Source organism: Rana temporaria, chromosome 8, assembly GCF_905171775.1.
Source record: "Rana temporaria chromosome 8, aRanTem1.1, whole genome shotgun sequence".
NCBI lineage: Eukaryota > Metazoa > Chordata > Amphibia > Anura > Ranidae > Rana > Rana temporaria.
In genome coordinates, this window is record NC_053496.1 from 51,342,793 (window position 1) to 51,366,635 (window position 23,843).

The 23,843-nt window shown below is 42.8% G+C and overlaps 1 protein-coding gene across 2 annotated transcripts; it reads left to right on the forward strand.

Annotated features, from left to right (window-relative positions):
* Positions 1-4,914: 4,914 nt before the first annotated feature.
* On the forward strand, positions 4,915-21,881 carry RBP4 (retinol binding protein 4). 2 transcript variants are annotated; one of them, XM_040361771.1, is made up of 6 exons: positions 4,915-4,932; positions 6,740-6,879; positions 11,038-11,174; positions 13,834-13,940; positions 14,617-14,829; positions 21,628-21,881. In XM_040361771.1, the coding sequence occupies exons 2-6, from the start codon at positions 6,769-6,771 to the stop codon at positions 21,648-21,650; spliced, it is 591 nt and encodes a 196-aa protein (XP_040217705.1). In that variant the 5' UTR covers positions 4,915-4,932; positions 6,740-6,768; the 3' UTR covers positions 21,651-21,881. The 2 variants fall into 2 exon arrangements, with proteins under 2 accessions (XP_040217705.1, XP_040217704.1); XM_040361770.1 differs by lacking the exon at positions 4,915-4,932 and adding an exon at positions 4,944-5,053.
* Positions 21,882-23,843: the final 1,962 nt, after the last annotated feature.

A 23,843-nucleotide genomic window follows, 5' to 3' on the forward strand; every position in this document is an offset into this window, starting at 1 on the left:
GCCAGAGGTTACAGCACATCATCTCTTCACTTTAGAGGGGCATGATATACATATGAATGCTGCCGGCCTCAGCTATTTACATATGAATCCAGCCGCTATTTACATATGAATGCTCCCGATATGAATGACGGTTATTTACATGTAAACACAGGATCTGCAGGTGAATCATCTGTACACAACAATAGGGCAGAGCTGGGCAGCATTAGTAGCAGCACTTCACACTGAGATATCAGGACACAGCACAGGACTAAATCTTCAAGGGACAAGGGAATTTAAACGTATAGTTGGCAGGTATGAGGCAGCTGCTTTGGGCCCCACAACAATGACAGGGCCCAGGGCAGCTGCCCCTTTTGCCCTGCCTTAAAGACGGCCCTGACCAGGTGCAGTCATTGCTGGAGTTCTTATGGACTTGTGGCTGCAGAAAGGCTTCGGGAGATCAGCAGTCCTGAGATGGTAAAAACAGCAAAAACAAGTGATTTGTTACAAAAAAAAAAGGGCAATCGTTTTATAATTCACAGTGCCTTATCAAATAAAATGTCATTAGGTGTTAAATCTATTTTAAGAAATACTATCACCTTGCCCATGCAAAGGCTGCATAGTATTCCTTGCGCAGCCTCACTTCATTAAAACATAAAAAAATAAAGCTACGATTAGAGGTTGATAAGCTGACGAAAGGCAAATAAGCTGCTCACTTATCTAGGGAATTTGCCCCAGAGCTTAGCTAATGTGGTGAAGAATATCCAATCACATGCAAGGAAAAAAAAAAGAAAAAAAAACAGCATTTATGCTTGCACATGATTGGATGATGGGAATCAGCTCATTCATTAAGCTAATGGAAAATTCCCTCCCAGAGTGCAATCCACTTGCAAACTGAACATTCTATTTAAAATCTATCTCTAATGCCATGTACACACGGTTGGAATTTCCGACAGGAAAAGTTCGATGTGAGCTTTTGGTCGAAAATTCCGACCATGTGTTAGCTCCATCTGACTTTTTCTGTGTCGGAATATCCGACAACAAATATTTGAGAGCTGGTTCTCAATTTTTCCGACAAGAAAAGTTCTTGTAGGAAATTCCGATCATCTATATGCAATTCCGACGCGCACAAAAACATGCATGCTTGTGAATCAATTTGAGGCATGCTCGGAATCATTGAGATACATTTTTCTCGGCTCGTTGTAGTGTTGTACGTGACCGCGTTCTTGAAGGTCGGAATTTTGTGTGACTGTGTGTATGCAACACAAAAAAATACGTATGTGTAGCGCTAAAATTAATAAATGAATATCAAAATACCAAAAAATGTGTATAGTAAAAAATAAAACACATATAACATTAATAAATGTTAGACACAAATTGTGAAACATGTGAGATTCCTCTGTAGCGAGGGGTGACAACAGTGCCAACTGGCACGTGAACTGATGCACCTATGGTGGTATCAAACATAAAAACAAAGTCCAACAAAAACTCCTAAGTGTGATGATCCGAGGTATGTAGCAAAGTTCATCAACATCCACAAGTCATTCAAGTGAAAAGGTGAATAAATAGAAAAAGCGTGACTCCTTTAACGTGACAATCCCATCACCGGAAAAAGTGCAGGCTTACCGGAACTTGTTGACCACTGGTGGCATATGCCAAAAGAGGTCAGTCAAGGCTTTATATGACGATTGTCAAACAGCAATCCTTGGCAGGAAGCGTAGGTCCAACTGGTGGGTAGGTCCTTATATGGAATAGGTCCCCAGGAGTAAGCCGGAAGCTATACTGATGTTGGTATCCCAAAACCAATTGGCTCAGTGTGTTAGTGGTGCATAGAGAAAAATAAAGAGAAGTGGCCACATAGCGTAACTCCGTATAAAAGAAAAAATACGTGTTTATTCACAGCTAACAAACTTACATTTGGCTGGAAGTAAAAGAGCTCTTGCATGTAAATGGGGCGACAGTGGAGTCCTCCCGACGCGTTTCGTGGTCAAAAGCACATCGTCTGGGGTGAGCACATCGACCCCAGACGATGTGCTTTTGACCACGAAACGCGTCGGGAGGACTCCACTGTCGCCCCATTTACATGCAAGAGCTCTTTTACTTCCAGCCAAATGTAAGTTTGTTAGCTGTGAATAAACACGTATTTTTTCTTTTATACGGAGTTACGCTATGTGGCCACTTCTCTTTATTTTTCTCTATGCACCACTAACACACTGAGCCAATTGGTTTTGGGATACCAACATCAGTATAGCTTCCGGCTTACTCCTGGGGACCTATTCCATATAAGGACCTACCCACCAGTTGGACCTACGCTTCCTGCCAAGGATTGCTGTTTGACAATCGTCATATAAAGCCTTGACTGACCTCTTTTGGCATATGCCACCAGTGGTCAACAAGTTCCGGTAAGCCTGCACTTTTTCCGGTGATGGGATTGTCACGTTAAAGGAGTCACGCTTTTTCTATTTATTCACCTTTTCACTTGAATGACTTGTGGATGTTGATGAACTTTGCTACATACCTCGGATCATCACACTTAGGAGTTTTTGTTGGACTTTGTTTTTATGTTTGATACCACCTTAGGTGCATCAGTTCACGTGCCAGTTGGCACTGTTGTCACCCCTCACTACAGAGGAATCTCACAGGTTTCACAATTTGTGTCTAACATTTATTAATGTTATATGTGTTTTATTTTTTACTATACACATTTTTTGGTATTTTGATATTCATTTATTAATTTTAGCGCTACACATACGTATTTTTTTGGTTGTTTTGCTTTTTTGAATAAGCCGTGTCAGCAGCTACCATTTACGCACACCTGGCAGCGCAGGGTATCCACTCTCTTTGTGTATGCAACACAAGTTTGAGCCAAAATTCCGTCGGAAAAAATCCATGTTCTTGTCGGAATTTCCAATCGTGTGTACGCGGCCTTAGTCCCTAAAGTGATTGAAAAGATTGTTTACCTTCATACATTCTCTGTGTATGAAGGTAAAAAACATTCTGTGTGCAGCAGGTTACTCAGCCCCCCTTAGGCCTCTTGCACACAGACAGTACTGATGTTTGGGCATCTGTTTTTTTAATGGCATTTGTTATGCGCGTATAAGCATTTGTATGCACAATATAGTCCTAGAGAAAATTAATTTATATTTATGCCTACCAGTGCAAAATACTTACCAGGAACGCAGATTTTTTTTTTTTTTTTACTCAAGAATATGCAGCACTTGTTTACACACCTCTGTGTACAGGCACATTGTAAACAATAGGCTTCATTTTAGATCAGTAAAAAAAAAAAATCTGCACTTCAAGCTGCAGTGTGCAAGAGGCCTATCACGTACCTGGTACTGGAGGCCAATGGAGAGAGAGGGCTTCCCTTGCGGCTAAGTTCCAGACCCCCCTGAGGGTGAAAACAGAAGAGGTCAGGCCCAAAGAAGCACAGGTTGCCTGCTGGACTGTATGCAGGAGGTTCTAGAGTACAGCTGGTGTGCTGGCGTAGAATCAGCAGACAGGTGACACCCGTGAGGTGTTGCAGGATTCAGATAATACTGCGACTGGAGCGTGATCAGGAGAAAGCCTAGGTCATGAGCCGGGTTGGTATCAGAGCAGACGTGGTCAGGTGGATAGCTAGAGTCGAACACAGGAAACAAACAGGAGACAGGTCAAGGACAAGCCGGATCGGTAACAGGAGACACAGGAACAGTAATATCACAAAGATAACACACTGGAGGAGCTGAAGATCAACCAGCAAATGCACACACTAGCAGACTTCCTTATATAGGCCCATGTGACCTGCTAGTAGAGATACTGGGTCCTAAAGTCCTTCTCCTGCTAGAGATGCTGGGTCCTAAATCTTTCTCCTGCCAGAGATGCTGGGTCCTAAAGCCCTTCTCCTGCTGTTGGTTCCCTGACAAGGCCTTATACTCACCTGACCCCGATTTTCGACCAGTGATGTCCACAAGAGCATTGGCTCTCTGGGGCAGTGTTTCTCAACTCCAGTCCTCAAGGCGCCCCAACACATCATGTTTTCAGGATTTTCCTCAGATGAAATGGCCGTGGTAATTACCAAGGCAGTGAAACTGATCAAATCACCTGTGCAAAACAATATAATAATATAAATAAGGATAGCCTAAAAACATGACCCGTTGGTGCGCCTTGAGGACTGGAGTTGAGAAACACTGCTCTGGGGAATCTCCCTCCTAGTTGGCTGAGACAGCAGCAGGAGACATTGGTTCCTATTGCTGTCAATCCCAGCCAGTGAGCCAATGAGAAGAGATCAACCTATAGACATGCATGTGAATGGACACACAGAGCAGAGGCTTGGGAGCGAACATGCTTGGGTGTCCCCATAAAAAGCTGCTTGCTCTGGGGGCACTCGGTGGGAGGGATCAGGGCCACCAACGAGGGACCTGAGAAGAGGAGGATCGAGGCTGCTCTGTGCAAAACCATTACACAGAGAATGTAGGTATAACATGTTTGTTATTTAAAAAAAAAATGTAATAATACTTTAATATACTGTATATTGAGACATATTTTATACAGTGAAAGCTCTTAGATGGCATATGTTATGTGCAGTGATTTTAATATTAACAGATGTAATTAATTGGAATTTTGACATTAAAAGATGAAACATGGATGTAATCTTGTATATTTTTTAGGAAAAACATTCAAACACTTGAACAGGACTGTACATGAATTGAGCATGTGTGTGTGCCCTCCCGGGGAGCTGGCCTGCAGCCAGACACCTCCAAACCACAGACGAAGCTCCTAAAATCACAAATATTTTTTTTTTTTAGCAAATCCCCACCTCTCCATGTACACAGAGTCATATTTTCTTCCCTCCTGAGATTGCTGGGGGGGGGTTTTCACAGAGTGATGGGCTATGGGTTAAAGTGCATGGTTTGATGTTATGCAAGTTTGTTGAAGTGGGCGACTATCCAGTTGGGACTGGATATATTGGCAAAGGTAAATATACGTTTTTACCTTCCCGCTGGAGTTACGAAACTGTGTGACTGTGGGGCTGTATATAAGGCTCTCAGGCACAGCATTCCTGGGTTTATTACATCTGGGAGCAGCTGGATTTTCTGTAAGACGATCGTCTTCTCTATTCACTTATTTCTGGACTTACTTCAGCTACCTAAACTGGCTCGTTTCATGATCATTTACATTTGACAGTGGATTTTATATTAGAAGCTCCATAAAAGAATGACTGCAAATATTTAAATGGCAAAATTATCTAAAGGCAGGATAGGACAGAATTATTAATTTCCAATATAACAAATCATGATTATTGCCATTATTATTAATTAGAATTCAATGTTTAATCTTCGCTTTATTACTGGGTTATTTAGAGTATAGATAATGGTAACTCATGTTACAGTTATTACTATAATATTCATGATGATGCTGCTGCTGTGGCTATTCTTTTTTTTTTTTAGTGTGGCTAAATATTTGTAAAATGATTTTAGCAAATGTAAAATATGGAGAAAACTATTTATTGGTAGTATTATTGCACTTGTTAATAGTTATGTTTTTAGTATTAGTAGTGGTAGTGTTATATATGGGGAATATTTGTGTACATGTTGCTTTTAAATACTTTTAGACTTACTAAATACAAGCAAATCATGATGATTGTGCAAGTGTAGTAATCCATAGCAAATAACCCAACTTTATCTCCTAACCGTAATCTACTGCCGTAAAAAAGTGGTCTCATTTTATTGCTATGGATTAATGCACTGTCTATATTGAATTATTATTACATTCCTATCTTCTATCCTCTAAATTGCCCAGTTTATATTTCATTTTTTTACTATTATTTTTTTTGCTACGATTATTATATTTTATTAAAAAAGAACATGTATATCTATATATAGATACATATCTATATCTATATATATTAGATATTGATATCGATACATATCTATATATATATCTATAGCTATATATATATACACACATATAGCTATAGATATATATGTTCTTTTTTAATAAAATATAATAATTGTACCAATAAATTATAATAGTAAAAAAATGAAATACAGTATAAACTGGGCAATTTATATATATACACACATATATATATATATATATATATATATATATATATATATATATACACACATATATATATATATATATATATATATATATATATCTATATATATCTATATATATAGATATCTATCTATCTATCTATATATATATATATATATATATATATATACACACACTCTCTCTCTCTCTCTCTCTCTCTATATATATATATATATCTATCTATCTATCTATCTATCTATCTATCTATCTATCTATCTATCTATATAGATATACACACACACATATAGATATACAGTAAAACCTTGGTTCGAGAGTAACTTGGTTTGAGAGCGTTTTGCAAGACAAGCAAAATGTTTTAATAAATTTTGCCTTGATATACAAGCGATGTCTTGATATAAGAGTAGCGTCATGTCACAACTGAGTATAAAAAAGAAGAGAGGAGCCTCTAAGTGTTGCAATATGGTTACATTTAATGAGGGTACAATATTTAGCAACTTATTGTTACACTTAGAGGTGCCTCTCTTCTCTTTTATACCCTGTAAAAAAAATGCTTTGATTTACAAGTGCTTTGGATTACAAGCATGTTTCTGGAACAAATTATGCTTGCAAACCAAGGTTTTACTGTATATATCTATATATGAGCCTTTTTTTTTGTTAAATAAAACAGTTTGAGGAATTGATTAACTGTTTGCTTTTATTTTTCTCATATTTTTGACAGTTTTTCTAGAGCTGGTCGTGCACTAAAAGATGGACCTTAAAATATTCGGGCTCTTTATTGCCCTGTTCTGCCTCAGTTCGGCAGAGAGGGACTGCCGTGTCAGCACCTTCAAAACCATGGAAACTTTTGACAGACAACGGGTATGCCACCTTGTTTTAAATATACCTGTATTTTATGTTTTTTTAGCATTTATTTTCGCTACAACTCTAACCATAGGTCTATGAGATAGATGTCCAACTAATTTATTTTTATATTTTCCATTAATATGGGGTTGTTATTGTTAGCTTCTGGTGTAACTGGACTTTTTAAGTTGCCAAATTGTCCACAAATAGCAGTGCCTTGAGCAGTTCAAATTTTAGCTATACCTGCATGCATTTACATATTTACTTCCTTGTTTACAAAAATTTCAGAGGCTCCAAAAATTTTAACTGCCTAACTTAATTATGATGCTGCAAGTACAGAAATACCTGCCTGAAATACAGAGAGCCCCTAACATCCTGTAAACAGATGACAATGTTGCCTCTGTTGTACTGAAGCTCTTTTGTACTACAGGGCACCCCTCTGTTTTGGAGATGAGAAATGGTAAGGAGCTCTGTAGTCCAGCAGGAAGGTACTGAGTAACGCTGACAACACTGTTAGGACTCGTTTACAATATATAAAATGCTTAGCTTACAGTTCTGTTTACACCTTGTGTTTGCTTTGGCATTGCTTCAAAAACGATACCCATTGTAGCTTTAGTGGTGCTACATTCTACAAAGTGTCTTCAAAGCCTTTATAGAAGTCTATGGCAAAGTTAACTTAAAACACCTCCAGCTTTTGAGAGGCTTTAATTCAGCTTTAGCTTTGCTTTGGAAGTATTGCAGGTATGAGATATCAACACACAGACGGGGTATCTGCAAAAAGGTTCATTAAAGCTTCAAAAAAGCACCACCGACGCATCATTTAAGCACCATCAAAGTATTGCAGAAGCATCAAAAACACATAAAAAAGCATGTTGAAGCAGTAGGCGCTTTAATGTGTGTTGGAGTTGAAGCAGTAAAGGCTTTAATGTGTGTTGGAGTTGAAGCAGTAGGGGCTTTAATGTGTGTTGGAGTTGAAGCAGTAGGCACTGTATTGTGTGTTGGAGTTGAAGCAGTAGGCACTGTATTGTGTGTTGGAGTTGAAGCAGTAGGCGCTTTAATGTGTGTTGGAGTTGAAGCAGTAGGGGCTTTAATGTGTGTTGGAGTTAAAGCAGTAGGGGCTCTAATGTGTGTTGGGAGTTGAAGCAGTAGGGGCTTTAATGTGTGTTGGAGTTGAAGCAGTAGGCGCTTTAATGTGTGTTGTAGTTGAAGCAGTAGGCGCTTTATTGTGTGTTGGAGTTGAAGCAGTAGGCGCTTTAATGTTTGTTGTAGTTGAAGCAGTAGGCGCTTTATTGTGTGTTGGAGTTGAAGCAAATGAGCCCTTAAAACATGGCATAGGACTTTTTTTTTAAAGCTTACTGAATGCCAGTCAAAGCACCTGTCACTAAATAAAATGGTAAGCTTACAGTCCTGATTACACTTTGCGTTTGTGTTGCTTTACTTTAAAAATAATACCCCATGTCACTTTAGTGGTGCTTCAAAACGTCTTCAAAGCCTCCATAGAAGTCTATGAAAATGCTCGCTTACAGCACCTTCATCTTTTGAGAGGCTTTAGACAGCTTTGGCTTCGCTTTGTTTTAGGGGTATTGCAGGTATGAGATATCAACACACACACGGCACCTGCCAAGCTCCAAAAAAACATAATCAAAGCATCACAGAAGCATCAAAAACATATAAAAACAAGCATGTTGAAGCGGTAGGCTCTTTAATGTGTGTTGAAGGCAAAGAAAGTGTAAATAAGCCCTTAGTGATTTTGGTGCAGCAGAGGTAGCATTGTGAGATCACTAGAGCAATTTAGGAGCTTGTTGGATTTTTGGTAGATCAGCAGGTATTTTTTCGTTCTTTCAGAGTTCAGAAACACAGACACATGTACATTTTAGCAGAGATGTGCTACATTTTTATCCAAAGCATACATTTAGACCCCTTTCACACTGAGGCTCTTTTCAGGTGCTTTCGCACTAAAAAAAAAGCGCCTGAAAACTGCTTCCCATTAATATCAATGTATGTTTTTACACTGGGGCGGTGCGCTGGCGGGGCGGTGAAAAAAGTCCTGCAAGGAGCATCTTTTGAGCATGCTTTGAGAACTTAAAAAAGTTCCTAAAAAAAAAACCCTCTCTATTGAAATGAATGGGAAGAGCTTTAAAAGCACCTGCAAAAAGCACGAAAAGCGCCCCAAAATGGTTCTTTTGAGTCACGTGACCTTAGAAAAAGCGCACTGCTAATGCCTCAAAACCACTTGAAAAACATCTGATGTTTATGGGCAGTTTTCAAGCACCTCAGTGTGAAGGGGGTCTAAGTATAGAAGGAAAACAATACCACTCAGTTTATAGAGCATCCTAGTAAAGTCTGTGGATAATGAACTCAAATGGTCTCATCTCTTCCAGGAGAGAGGGAGGCATGTTCATCCTTTGAGTCGTTTAGCAGCATGTGTAATCTGATCTCCCCTTAAATGATCACTCCTCCTATTCCATTTAAATGTGATAGCTTGCCACCTACTGGTTCCAAGTGGTAGTTGTATAAAATTCATATGCAGTAGTTCATATCTGCCTGAATATATAGAAATACTAAACCAACACTAAAAAAACACTAACATCCGAGATGGACATTTCGGGCTAGATTCAGAGAGAAGATACGCCTCATATCTCTGAGTCCGGCCGGTCGTATCTATGCGCCTGATTCATAGAATCAGTTACGCATAGATTTCCCTAAGATACGACCGGCGTAAGTGTTTTACACCATCGTATCTTAGGCTGCATATTTACGCTGGCCGCTAGGTGGCGCTTCCGTATAGTTAAAGCGTTCACCCAAAAACATTTTTTGAACCTTAAATTCATGCTCATTTTGTCTAGGGGAATCGGCTAGTTTTTTTAAAATCGAAGCTGTACTTACCGTTTTAGAGAGCGATCTTCTCCGCCGCTTCCGGGTATGGTCTTCGGGACTGGGCGTTCCTATTTTGATTGACAGTCTTCAGACAGGCTTCCGACGGTCGCATCCATTGCGTCACGGGTAGCCGAAAGAAGCCGAACGTCGGTGCGGCTCTATACGGCGCCTGCGCACCGACGTTCGGCTACTTTCGGAAAATCGTGACGCGATGGATGCGACCGTCGGAAGCCTGTCGGAAGACTGTCAATCAAATAGGAACGCCCAGTCCCGCAGCCCATACCCGGAAGCGGCGGAGAAGATCGCTCTCTAAAACGGTAAGTACAGCTTCGATTTAAAAAAAACTAGCCGATTCCCCTTCACAAAATGAGCCTCAATCTAAGGTTAAAAATTTACATTTCCGGGTGAACCTCCACTTTAAGCAAGGAATATGCAAATGAGCTAGATACGCCGATTCAGAAACGTACGTCCGGCCGGCGCATTTTTTTACGTCGTTTACGTTAGGCTTTTTTCGGCGTATAGTTACCCCTGCTATATGAGGCATAGCCTATGTTAAGTATGGCCGTCGTTCCCGCGTCGAGTTTTGAAAATTTTACGTCGTTTGCGTAAGTCGTTTGCGAAAAGGGATGTACGTAATTTACGTTCACGTCGAAAGCAATGACGTTTTGCGGTGGATTTTCGAGCATGCGCACTGGGATTTTTGCACGCGCATGCGCCATTCGTAAAAAACGTCAAAAACGCGGGGTCACAGTTAATATACATAAAACACGCCCACATCATCCACATTTGAATTATGCGGGCTTACGCCGACACAGATACGTTACGCCGCCGTAACTAAGGGCACAAGTTCTTTCTGAATACAGAGCTTGCGCCCTAAATTACGGCGGCGTAACGTATCTGAGATACGTTACGCCGGGCATAAAGATAGACGATTCTATCTGAATCTACCCCTTCATGTTTATTATCAAAGAACACTCAATAATAACATTTAGCAATACAAAGATGAATTCTAGTAGGTTGAGGTGGATTACTACACTAATTATACATAAAAGTAAACCTATTTATTTGAGATAAAATCAAAAGCCACTTTCATGAAGACAAATTCTGGTGTTTCGGTGATATTTCACAGCCAAACCCTTGTCTCTGGCTTCACCAAGTATCTGCACTTTACCCAATTCAGCAATTGTTTGTAATATTTTATTGCACTATTTATTGAAATAACATAACAGAGGGAGTTATACCAAAAAAATACACAGGCAAATCTATTAAATTCTCTATTCATGTAATTTTATTTTTTAGTATGCTGGAACCTGGTATGCAGTAGCTAAGAAGGACCCAGAAGGACTTTTCCTTTATGATGACATTGTGGCCCACTTCTCTATTGATGAGGAGGGGAAAATGACAGCAACAGCCAGAGGAAGAGTATTTTTAATGGGGTAAGATATCTCTCTCCTCTCATATCACAGCAGCTGCAATTTTACCAGAATTATACCGTCAAGTATTCCTGTTTATGTAGGTTTGCACTTTTTCTTTTTTTTTAACTATTGATGGGCGGGGCTTGGTGAAAGGGGTATGGTCTGGACCAAATAAGGTCAAATTTAAGACTGGGATAATTATTAAAAAATAACCCCAGGCAACACACATTGGGTTAAATTCAAGGGTCAAGTCCTGGGGAAAAAAGTGTGGGAACTCCCACCCAAGAACCACTCCCCCACCAAAAAAAAAAAAAAAAAATATATATGCTCATATGCATATATATTTCACAGAAAATACTGGTGCTGGCCTGGCTGGTCTCGGTACTGGCCTGACTGGTCTTGGTGCTGGCCTGCAGAGCCGATCCTAGGCAGGGTGCACGGGGTGCTCTGCACCCAGGCGCCGCAGAGGTGGGGGCGCCAAAGCTCCAAAGTGCTCCCCTCCCTCCTTCTTGTCTGTGTCCAGAGGCAGAGTGCATGTAGTGGGTGCTGCGGTTCCCCATCCCGCTTGCTCTCTCCGCTGGCAACTGACAAGAGCGCATACCTCCCACTGTCCCCGGAATCCGGGTTGGGTACCACAGTGGAGCCTATTACCGGAACACATTCCGGTACTAGGCTCCACTAATTAATTCTGTCAGGTGTGCATGGAGCAGTCTCCTGTCTGCCCCATCCCCTCTACGTGTGTTGGCTCTTTTCCTATAGGCGGTGTGATGAGAGGCTTCTGGGTTGGCCGGAGCTGCTGCCAATCATCCCGTGCACTCCCAGAAATGCTCTCCAAGTGCCACCCTCCAAGTACCCAAAGATGCCACGTATGCCCTGCCCCCTGTAATGTGCTTCTGCTCCCAGCGCGCCTGAGCTACATGAATCTATTGGACAAGTACTGATCTATGGGGACACCTGATGTGGGGGGCTCTGATGGGGACACCAGCTGGGGGGGCTCTGATGGAGGACACCTGCTGGGGGGGCTCTGATGGGGGACACCTGCTGGGGAGGCTCTGATGGGGGACACCTGCTGGGGGGGGCTCTGATGGGGGACACCTGCTGGGAGGGGCTCTGATGGGGGACACCTGCTGGGGGGCTCTGATGGGGGACACTAATGAAGACTTCTTAGGGGAGCATCTCTGTGTTTGAGTCGTAGCCATAGAAACATTTGTAAAGGGGAGGAGTTAGTAAGATGACCACGCCCATATGGGGGCGCCAAAAATATTTCTGCAACCAGGCGTCTAACCCTAGGATCGGCCCTGCTGGCCTGGCTGGTCTCAGGGTGCTGGCTGGCTGATCTCAGTGCTGGCCTGGCTGGTCTCAGGGTACTCGGTGCTGGCCTGGCTGGTCTCAGGGTGCTGGCTGGCTGGTCTCAGGGTACTCGTGCTGGCCTGGCTGGTCTCAGTGCTGGTCTGGCTGGTCTCAGGGTGCTGGTTGGCTGGCTGGCTGGCCTCAGGGTGCTGGCTGGCTAGTCAATATATATATATATATATATATATATATATATATATATAGCAGGGTACAAAAAGTAATGCAATCCTGGTATTTAATGCCCTTTTAAGACCCCCCTACTGTTTGTGAAATTTGTCTGACCACACCCACTATTTCATGTGAATTGGAGGGTGCCTGCAGCTGCGGGCATCATCCCGGTATAACCCCCGAAAACCGAGGATGCATATATGCGTACGCTCGGCGGGAAAGGGTTAAAAGGCAATTGTTTTGTACGATCTGAAAATCGCGAATGAATGCTCACCAAACTTCTACTAACATGAAATTAGCAGAAGGGGCCCAAAGGATGGCGCTTGATAAATGAAATTCCTCGTTATACTCTCATAGTACGTCACTACGTTTGTGTTTGTCAAACTACAATTTGCGTACCGTTAGTATGCCCTTTTGACAAAAATCAGAAGCTCGGTCGTACAATTGTACCTTGTGTACGAGGCTTTAAGCCTCGTACACACGATCGGACTTCCATCGGACAAATCCATGGATTTTTGTCCAAAGGGCGTTGGCCGTGAACTTGTTCTGCATACAGACGGCAGAACTTTTTCAGCCGACATACACAAAGCTCTTTAGCACCACCCTTTGGGCAACGTTTGCTAATGTTGTCTGATGGTTAGCATTGGCTCGGAGCATGCGTGTTTGTACTTTGGATTTTAGTCTGACAGATTTGTGTACACACGATTGTATAAACCGATGGAACACATTTGTTGTCGGACAATATGAGAGCATGGCTATCCAGCATTTGTTGTTGGAAATTTCCGACAACAATTGTCGGTTTGGAGCATACAAACGGTCGGATTATCCGACTAAACCCTTCCATCACACAATTGTTGTATCCGATCGTGTGTACGGGCTTTTAGTGTTACGTAACTGCAACAGAGAAAAATCAGATCCTAGGCTTTACCAGATAGGGCTGTGCTATGTGGCAAGGCTTTGTTAATCTTATTCAGATTCAGAATACTTGATTAATCCCAAAGGGAAATTATGAATTATTATTATTAGGAAATAGGAATGAACAGAAATACAAATCCTATGGCAGCTTGCATATATGGTATTTATTTCATGGCTATATTTATTTGGTTGCCTGGAGTTCAGGTTTAGTGGTATAACTTTAGATATACTTGTGCTTTGTTTGTAGCACTATTGAAGTATGCGCTGATATGGTGGGACTCTTCCAGGACACAGATGACCCTGCCAAATTCGTTATGAAGTACTACGGACTGGCATCCTATCTTGAAAAAGGAGGTAAGCAAACCAAAGACTGGCCACACATTATACAATTTCCTTCAGCTGGGAGCTGCATTGGCATTCAGTGTGAACCCAGCCTAAATGTGGTAGTTCTAAAATGTGCCACTTACATTGTGGTGCAATGTCTGTGCGAAATGACGTCGCAACGACATCATTTTTTTAATTTCGACGTGACTTACGTCCATCCCTATTCACGGACGACTCACGCAAAAAAAATAAAAAAAAATTGATGCTGGAACGACGGCCATACTTTAACATGGCAAGTCTATCTATACGCCGCAAAATAGCAGCTTTAACTATACGCCAGAAAAAGCCGACTAGAGACGACGTAAAAGAATGCGACGACCGCGCGTACGTTCGTGGATCTTCGGAAAAAGCTAATTTGCATACCCGACACTGAAAACGACGCAAACTCCACCCAGCGGGCGCCGAAGTATTGCATCTAAGACCCGAAGGCGTACGAAGCCGTACGCCTGTCGGATCTTACCCATATGCCGTCGTATCCCAGTGATCAGATTGTAACTATGTAGCATGTCAGAAGGTGAGAGGCTAATCTGTGTCAGACATTTGTGAATACAGTACTTTAAAATCTGAGCCGGCGGCAGAATTGACATAATTGTGTTATCATTGCTTGTAAAATGTAACCTGTACGTCCTATTTGTTCTGTGTGCAGTTGATAATCACTGGGTCGTAGACACAGATTACGATAACTATGCCATCGTCTACTCGTGTCGCGAGATGGGTGACAACGGAGATTGTTTGGATGATTACTCCTTTATCTTCTCTCGAAATCAAAATGGACTTACTCCAGAGGCACAGAGAAATGTCAGAAGAAAGCAGTCTGAATTGTGCTTGGACAGAAAATACAGAATTGTCCCTCAAAATGGTAAGAATAATTTAACCACCAATATTTTTTTTTAAATGGCTTTTTAATCAGGTAATATAAATCATGCATGTGAATGTTTTGTAATTATGATTTCCAGACATAAAATGGAGCTCTATGCTCCTTTTAATTGTTAACCAGGCTATTCTTAACTGTTTTGCTGAGGAAAAAACAACTGCTACTTTGTGGCCTTTTAGCATAGAATAGATCAAATACAGTCTATGTTGTTATCAGAGACTTAGGCCCCTTTCACACGGGGCGGATCAGTAATGATCCGCCCCGTGAACCTCCGCTTGCTCAGCGGGGATCGCTCTGTTGATCCCCGCTGAGCCGGCGGATGACAGGGCGGTCCCCGCACACTGTGCAGGGACGGCCCTGTCTTTTCTTCGCTCTCCCCTATGGGGGGATCGGATGAACACGGACCGTCTGTCCGTGTTCACCCGATCCGATCCACCAGATGAATGGAAAAGTAGGCGGATCGGAGCGGGTCAGATGTCAGTGGGCATGTCACTGCTGACATCCGCGGCTCCATAGAGGAGCATGGAGCGCCCGTTCAGGTCCGCCTAAAAAACTGGCAGGCGGACCTGAACGGGCCGCCCGTGTGAAAGAGCCCTTATTATTCTCTACATCTATGAGAAAAATAGCATTTACCAGTACCAATATTTCCTGGTATAAGGTACACTGTGGGTATCTTATCCCCCTGGGTTGCTTTTTACCTGGCACACTAGGCCAGAGCTTATGTAGCTCACTCAGTACCTCCTGGAAGGGATAGGTCTACCTGATCTTGCCAGGGGCCAGGGAGAAAGAGCCTGCAATGCTTGGGCCCCAAGGAGGCAACCCAAATTCACATTAACAGTGGGAAGCTCGCTGTACTTTCAGTATGGCTCTATGGTAATGGCACATTTACACTGAGGATGATTATTATTATACACGATTTATATAGCGCCAACAGTTTACGCAGCGCTTTACTATGTACAGAAGGTACAGAAGGGCCCTGCTCGTAGAGCTTACATTCTAAATGGGAGGGGGTGGTGGTACAAAAGGTATTAGCTGCGGGTATGATTTGATGGGGGTGGCTTGGGGATAGTTGTTTTGGGATAGGCTTCCCTGAATAAATGAGTTTTCAGGGATCTCCTAAAGGTGGACAGGGTAGGGGCTGAATGGACATACTGGGGCAGGGAGTTCCAGAGGATGGGAGAGGCTCTGGATAAGTCCTGAAGGCGAGCATGGGAGGAGGTAACAAGGGAGATGGAGAGCAGAAGGTCCTGGGAGGAAGGGAGGGGACGATTTGGGCGATATCTGCAGATGATGTTGGTGATGTAGCTGGGGGCGATGTTGTGGATGACCTTGTATGTTGTGGTTAGCATTTTTAATTTTATACGGTGGGGTAGGGGAAGCCAGTGAAGGGATTGGCAGAGAGGAGCAGCAGTCACAGATCGGCTAGTGAGATGTTCTTTATGTTCTTAGTATGGCACCATGATCATGGCACATTCACATTGAGGATGAGAAGTTCTTTGTGTTCTTAGTATGGCACCATGATCATGGCACATTCACATTGAGGATGAGAAGTTCTTTATGTTCTAAGTATGGCACCATGATCATGGCACATTCACATTGAGGATGAGAAGTTCTTTGTGTTCTTAGTATGGCACCATGATCATGGCATATTGACATTGAGGATGAAAAGTGCGTTGTGTTCTTAGTATGGCACCATGATCATGGCACATTCACATTGAGGATGAGAAGTTTGTTGTGTTCTTAGTATGGCACCATGATCATGGCACATTCACATTGAGGATGAGAAGTTCTTTATGTTCTTAGTATGGCACCATGATCATGGCACATTCACATTGAGGATGAGAAGTTCTTTGTGTTCTTAGTATGGCACCATGATCATGGCACATTCACATTGAGGATGAGAAGTTCTTTGTGTTCTTAGTATGGCACCATATTCACGGCATATTGACATTGAGGATGAGAAGTGTGTTGTGTTCTTAGTATGGCACCATGATCATGGCACATTCACATTGAGGGTGCAAAGCTTACTGTGCCTTCAGTATGGCTCTTTAGGCATGACACATTCACAGTGAATATAAGAAGCTCACTGTGCTTTTAGTATGGCACTATGGTCATGGCACATTCATATTGAAGGTGAGAAGCTCATTGTGTTCTACGTATGGCACCATGGTCATGGCACCTCCACAAGCTTCTTTTATACACCTGTCCCCAGGACTGGGCCTTCTGACCAAGAAAAGAGGAATCTGTATACCATTCTAGAAGGCCAGATTTTGCCTTGCACATTGGCCCCTATTTTGCATTCCTCATCACTTTTTGCTCAAAACTTTTTGAGCATACCCTGAAAACTGAGGGTGAACATGCAAGGCCATTTGATAAGGTTGTCCACTGCCCTAGGGCCAACCCCATGTTAGTTCCCTTCCCATGCCTAGTGCTAGGTTAGGCTACGAGGATACGAGGAGGAGCCAGGTGATGTCGTTGTGACGTCATCACCCTGCGCCGGAGTTGGTGGAGATGTCGGAGCCCCAGTGGAGAGATAGGAATATTACAGGAGCCCCGGTGGAGGGATAGAAATATTACAATAAGCTACAATAATAAAAGCCATTTACTAACCTCAATAGCTCATATTACACAAATAGTAATAAAGCTATAGAACATCAGCTTGAAAACTTCGAAAAAATAAAAATAAAATAAAATTGCCCCAAAATTCTAGCTTTACCATGAAAATCACAATAGGCAATTCTCCTTCCATAAAACCATGCAGACTGAACTTGCACACAGAGGGCAATTTGTAGGCAAACCAGTATTAGCTTCACAGTCATGACGGGGTTCTCTCAGACACAACAACCTAAAAAAAAAATCAAGTTATTTACTGCTATTTAATTTTTTATTTTGTGAAGCGCCATTTTACTTGATCGTATTTATCAAAGGGGTAGCGCCTGATTACTTGGCTTAGTAAATATGATGCAGTCCTAAACCATTCATAAACTTGGTTAGATTAAGTTCACCTTATTTACTAAGCCCAGTGAACATTTACTTTGCGTATACTCCTAAATACTGGACATGGTTCACGTAGAAAAATAAATATTCACTGAGCTTAGTAAATAGGTTGATTTCAATACAATTCTTTCCATAATTTATTGGTTGAGGCTCCATGCCGGCCACTCGCTACAGGTATTAATTTACTAAAGGAGTTCATAGATGGTGATATATAAAGTTTTGATCAGAGATGGTTTTCAAACAAAAGAAATATTTTGTGTGTTTGTGTTGGAAAATTAATAAATATTTCCTCATTGGGCTTAAAGTGGAATTAAACCCTCATATATACCCAGTGAAGTGAACAGCCTCAGATGATACACAGGAATGAAACAAATCTCCCTACATACGTTTTACATGTATATCTGCTGTCTTCAGCTTTATATGTTCTTTAGAAAGTGCTCATCGAGTTAGGCCCTGTACATACGACCGGTTTTCCCGGCAGGAAAACTGTCAGTAGAGCTTTTGGCCAGGAATCCTGGTCGTGTGTATGCTCCCAAGCAGTCAAACTGCCAGAAAAAAATAGAGAACCTGCTCTCTATTTCCCCGTCAGGATTCCTAGCAGAGTGTTTCCTGCCAAGAAAACTGGTCCTGCCGAGAAATAAACCACGCATGCTCGATAACAATTCGACTCATGCGCGGTAGCATAGAACGTAATTTAACCGGCTCGTCATAGTCTTTGACGTCACCACGTTCTTGCCATTAAAAAGAACGACGGGTCTTTTGTGTGGCCGTGTGTATACATGGCTTTTCAAGGCAAGCTTGGCAGGAATCCCGTCAGGAAAACCAAAGGTTTTCAAACGGATGGGATTCCCGGCCGTGTGTACAGGGCTTTAGAGATTTTCTCTTCCTGTTCAGCACTGGGAGTGAATTCTAGGCATACACTGGGAGACAGCCGATTGGAGGAAAGGCACACACCCCCACTCCACGTAGGCAAAGGAAGAAATGTTCAGAGCTGTGCTGTGACAAGACAAGCTCTCTGCTAATTTATAGAAACCTCCCATGACATACATTTCAGGCTGCTTTTATCTCAGTTGTTGGAGAACTTGTCAGAAGTTATCATGTTGAGAACAGAAGAACGGAGCAGCAGAAACACATGGGACTTAGGCATTTGGACAGAGATAAGAAAACACTACAGATATATGTGCTTAGGTCAAATTTCATGAATCATGTTTAAATTCACTTTAAAGAGTAACTCCACTTTTGTTGAGAAAAAAAGCATTCCCCTCTGGATGATCTATGTATTTTGCAAAGATTATAACAAACTATGTTGCAGATTCCTACCTTTTGTTATTCTGAAGAAATCAATGTGTGCTTGTCTGTGCCTCTGTTCAGAGTGAGTCTAATGGGAGTGGTTTCATAAATATCAATTAGCTGCTGCAGCTGTAGGGCTCAAATGAGTTAAGCTGCTGGGCCTGAAACTCTTTAGACATGATTTCCTATTGGAAATATCCAACCAAAAATGAAATTTCTGCAGGGGATGCCAGAAATCGGACTTTTTAGTGTAGACTTCTTTAAGGGGGGGGGGGCTTCTGTCCACATACAGAACTCCTCCAGGTAGCCATATTGCATTACATTTTCAGAAAATGACAGAGCTACCGATTGAAAAGGAAAGGAATTCGGATGGTGCCGTTGCCGGCAATAGCATGTCAAAACGTCCCGATGTGAATGAGGGCTAAATCTTTAAGGCCCCTTTCAGACTGGGGCGGGAGCTGCGGTGGCGGTATAACGCCGCTAAAAATAGCGGCGCTATACCGCCGGAATTGCCGCGGGAATCAGCCGCTAGCGGTGCGGTATTAACCCCCGCTAGCGGCCGATAAAGAGTTAATACCGCCCGCAATGCGCCTCTATAGAGGCGCATTGCGGGCGGTATTGCCGCGGTTTCCCATTGTTTTCAATGGGAAGGAGCGGTGAAGGAGCGGTATACATGCCGCTCCTCTCACCGCTCCAAAGATGCTGCTGACAGGAGATTTTTTTGTCTCCCGCCAGCGCATCGCCTCAGTGTGAAAGCCCTCGGGCTTTCACATTGAGTGTGCAGTAAAGGAGTTTTTCAGGCGCGATAGCAGCGCTATTTTTTAGCGCTGTACCGCCTGAAAAACTCCTCAATGTGAAAGGGGCCTAAGAGCCAGTTCACACCAAATGCAGTCCAGTGTGTTTTTTTTTATCTGCATCAAAAACGCATCGAAAGTAAGTAATATGGTTTTCAATGGCAGAGTTCACACTAGTGCTTGCAGTTCCAGTGCATTCCAGTTCCAGAAAAAAAATAGAACATGCTGTATTTTTCCTGCACTTGGCTGTACTGGAACGCTGTAAAACGCATCAAAAATGCATTGGAAGGCACCACAATGCTCCATAAACGCACTGGAACACATGTCCTTTTTTAAGGTTGAAGGGGTTGTAAAGGTTCATTTTTTAATTTTCTAAAAAGGTTCCTTTAAGCTTGTGCATTGTTGGTTCACTTACCTTTTCCTTCAATTTCCCTTCTAATTCTAGTTTTCTTTGTCTGAATTTCTCACTTCCTGTTCCTCCTCAGTAAGCTGTTCTGACTGACTAACCCCCAGCCAGATGATGGTGGCAAGCTTACTAAGGAGAAACAGGAAGTGAGAATTCAGACAAAGAAAAATAAAATTTAGAAGGGAAATTGAAGGAAAAGGTAAGTGAACCAATAATGCACTAGCTTAAAGAAACCTATTTAGAAAATAAAAACCGAGGGGTAGATTCAGGAACGAATTACGCCGGCATATTCATAGATATGCCGCGTAATTCAAATGCTGCCCCGGTGTATCTATTTTCTGTATTCAGAAAGCTAGATACGCCAACTGTAGCCTAAGATACGACTGGCATAAGTCTCTTACGCCGTTGTATCATAGGGTGCATTCTGACGCTGGCCGCTAGGTGGCGTTCCCGTAGTTGTCAGCGTAAAGTATGCAAATTGCATACTTACGCCGATTCACAAACGTACGTGCGCCTGGCGGTCGTTTTTTACGTCGTTTGCGTACGTCGGTTTCGGCGTAAGGCTGCTCCTACTATTAGGAGGCGCAGCCAATGGTAAGTATGGACGTCGTTCCCGCGTCGCGATTTTCAAAATTAACGTCGTTTGGGTAAGTCGTTCGTGAATGGTGCTGGACGCCATTTACGTTCACGTCGAAGCCAATGACGTCCTTGCGACGTCATTTACCGCAATGCACGTCGGGAAATTTGAGGGACGGCGCATGCGCAGTACGTTCGGCGCGGAAACGCGCCTAATTTAAATGATCACCGCCCCCTACGGGATCATTTGAATTACGCGCGCTTACGCCGGCCCCTTTTACGCTACGCCGCCGCAAATTACGGAGCAAGTGCTTCGTGAATACAGCGTTGCTCCAGTAATTTACGGCGGCGTAGCGTAAAGACGATACGCTGCGCCGCCGTATCAGTGCGTGCCCCTACCTGAATCTGGCCCCAGACCTTTACAACCCCTTTAAGGCTGGGTTCACATCTAAGCTGGATGCGGCTCACAGCAGGGGGTCATGTGCGTTCCTGTTCCCCGTTTCAGGGACGAATCAGAGACTAATTTTACAGGACCCCTGCGCAATGCGCTCTGCGGCCTCCACGGAGGTTTGTGAACCGGCTCCATAGAGAGGTGGTCACAATCTCCTGTCATGCGAATTAGACCAAAATTAACATCAGTTTTCAGCCATCTGTCAAACATATAAGGGACCTACCTACTGTATCTTCTGTGACTAACCTGCTTATCTTGTCTATCTACAGGTGTCTGCAATCAGATCTATTGATTTCCCATCTACAAGAAGAAAGTCACTAAAACATCTTATTATGAAACTTTAATAGGCCTTGGATCGGAGGCACCCAATGGATGATTTATAGCACCAATGTACATATTTTATACAAGGATTAATTGTATAATGTTTATAGCACTTCAGAAAGCAATCTGTGGGCACCTTTCATTATGTTTATGATTTAGGTTTCCATTTATGAAGCAATAAATATACACATACATTCTAAAACCACGTGATTTATTGATTCCTTGGTGCATAGCTCCCAACTGTCCCTGATTTGGAGCAATGTCCCTCTGGCCCTCATTCTCCTCATTTGTCCCTCGTTTTGATCTGATCTATAAAGATGTATATAAAATGCACTTTTTATCTATCAAAACGTGTTTTCCAGCGCTAAACCTTTCATCTGATTTCTAAATTGATAGATTTGTAAATTCCAAAAGCCAATATAAGAGAATAGTAGTGGTAAAAAAAAAAAAAGCACTTGTGGGTTTAACCAATAATGGGGTAGATTCAGTAACATTTGCGCAGTTTTTACGTAGGCGCAGGGCACCGTTTTTGCCCTGCGCCCCCGCAAATTTTCTGCGCTGCCCTTAATTCACGGAGCAGTAGCTCCGTAAATTGCGTGGGCGCTCCGGCAAAATGCCCGGCGTAAGCGCGCGCAATTTAAATGATCCCATAGGGGGCGGGAATCATTTAAATCAGGCGCGTTCCCGCGCCGAGCGTAGAGCGCATGCTCCGTCGGGAAACTTTCCCGACGTGCATTGCGGTAAACGACGTGGCAAGGACGTCATTTGCTTCAAAGTGAACGTGAATGGCGTCCAGCGCCATTCACGATTCACTTACGCAAACAACGTAAATTTAAAATTTCGCGACGCGGGAACGACGGGTATACTTAGCATTGGCTGCCCCTGCTTTTAGCATGGGCAGCCTTACGCAAAAACTGCCGTACGCAAACAACGTAAACTGCGTACGCAGGGCTCGCGTAACGTTGTGAATCGGCGTTCGTATGCAATTTGCATACTATACGCTGACCACAACGGGAACGCCACCTAGCGGCCTGCGTAAGAATGCAGCCTAAGATATGAGGGCATAAGAGCCTTATGCCACGCATATCTTAGGCTGCAGTCGGCGTAACGAGCTCTCTGAATCAGGTGAAGTCGTTACGCCGGCGCAAGTAAGCAATTGCGCTGCGTAACTATGGTTGTTTTTTTGTACAATTCTCCTTTAACTGCTTGCCGACCAGCCGCCGCAGTTATACGGCGGCAGGTCGGCTCTGCTGGGCGAGAGCATGTAGCTATACGTCACCTCGCCCAGCAGCCAATAGGGCCCTCCGCTCGCTCCAGAGCACACGCGATCGCTCGTTACAGAGCGAGGACCGGGAGCTGTGTGTGTAAACACACAGCTCCCGGTCCTGTCAGGGAGAGAAATGCCCGATTGTCTGTTCATACAATGTATGAACAGAAGATCAGTCATTTCCCCATGTCAGTCCACCCCCCTACAGTTAGAACACACCCAGGGAACATACTTAACCCCTTCCTCGCCCCCTAGTGTTAACCCCTTCACTGTCAGTGGCATTTTTATAGTAATCCAATGCATTTTTATAGAACTGATCGCTATAAAAATGCCAATGGTCCCATAAATGTGTAAAAAGTGTCTGAAGTGTCCGCCATAATGTCGCAGTACCGAAAGAAAAACGCTGATCGCCGCCATTACTAGTAAAAAAAAATATTAATAAAAATGCCATAAAAATACCCCCTATTTTGTAAACGCTATAACTTTTGCGCAAACCACTCAAACGCTTATTGCGATTTTTTTTTTACGAAAAATATGTAGAAGAATACGTATCGGCCTAAACTGAGGAAAAAAATTATTTTTTTATATATTTTTGGGGGATATTTATTATAGCAAAAAGTAAAAAATATTAATTTCTTTCAAAATTGTCGCCCTATTTTTGTTTATAGCGCAAAAACGAAAAACTTTGAGGTGATCAAATACCACCAATAGAAAGCTCTATTTGTGGGGAAAAAAGGACAGCAATTTTGTCAGTTAAAGCGACGCAGTGCTGAATCGCAAAAAGTGCTCTGGTCTTTGACCAGCAATATGGTCCGGGGGTTAAGTGGTTAAGGGGGCGTGGTAAGGGTGTGTGTCCTATGCCTGCATACTTTTGCTGATAGGTGTCCCTCATTCCTG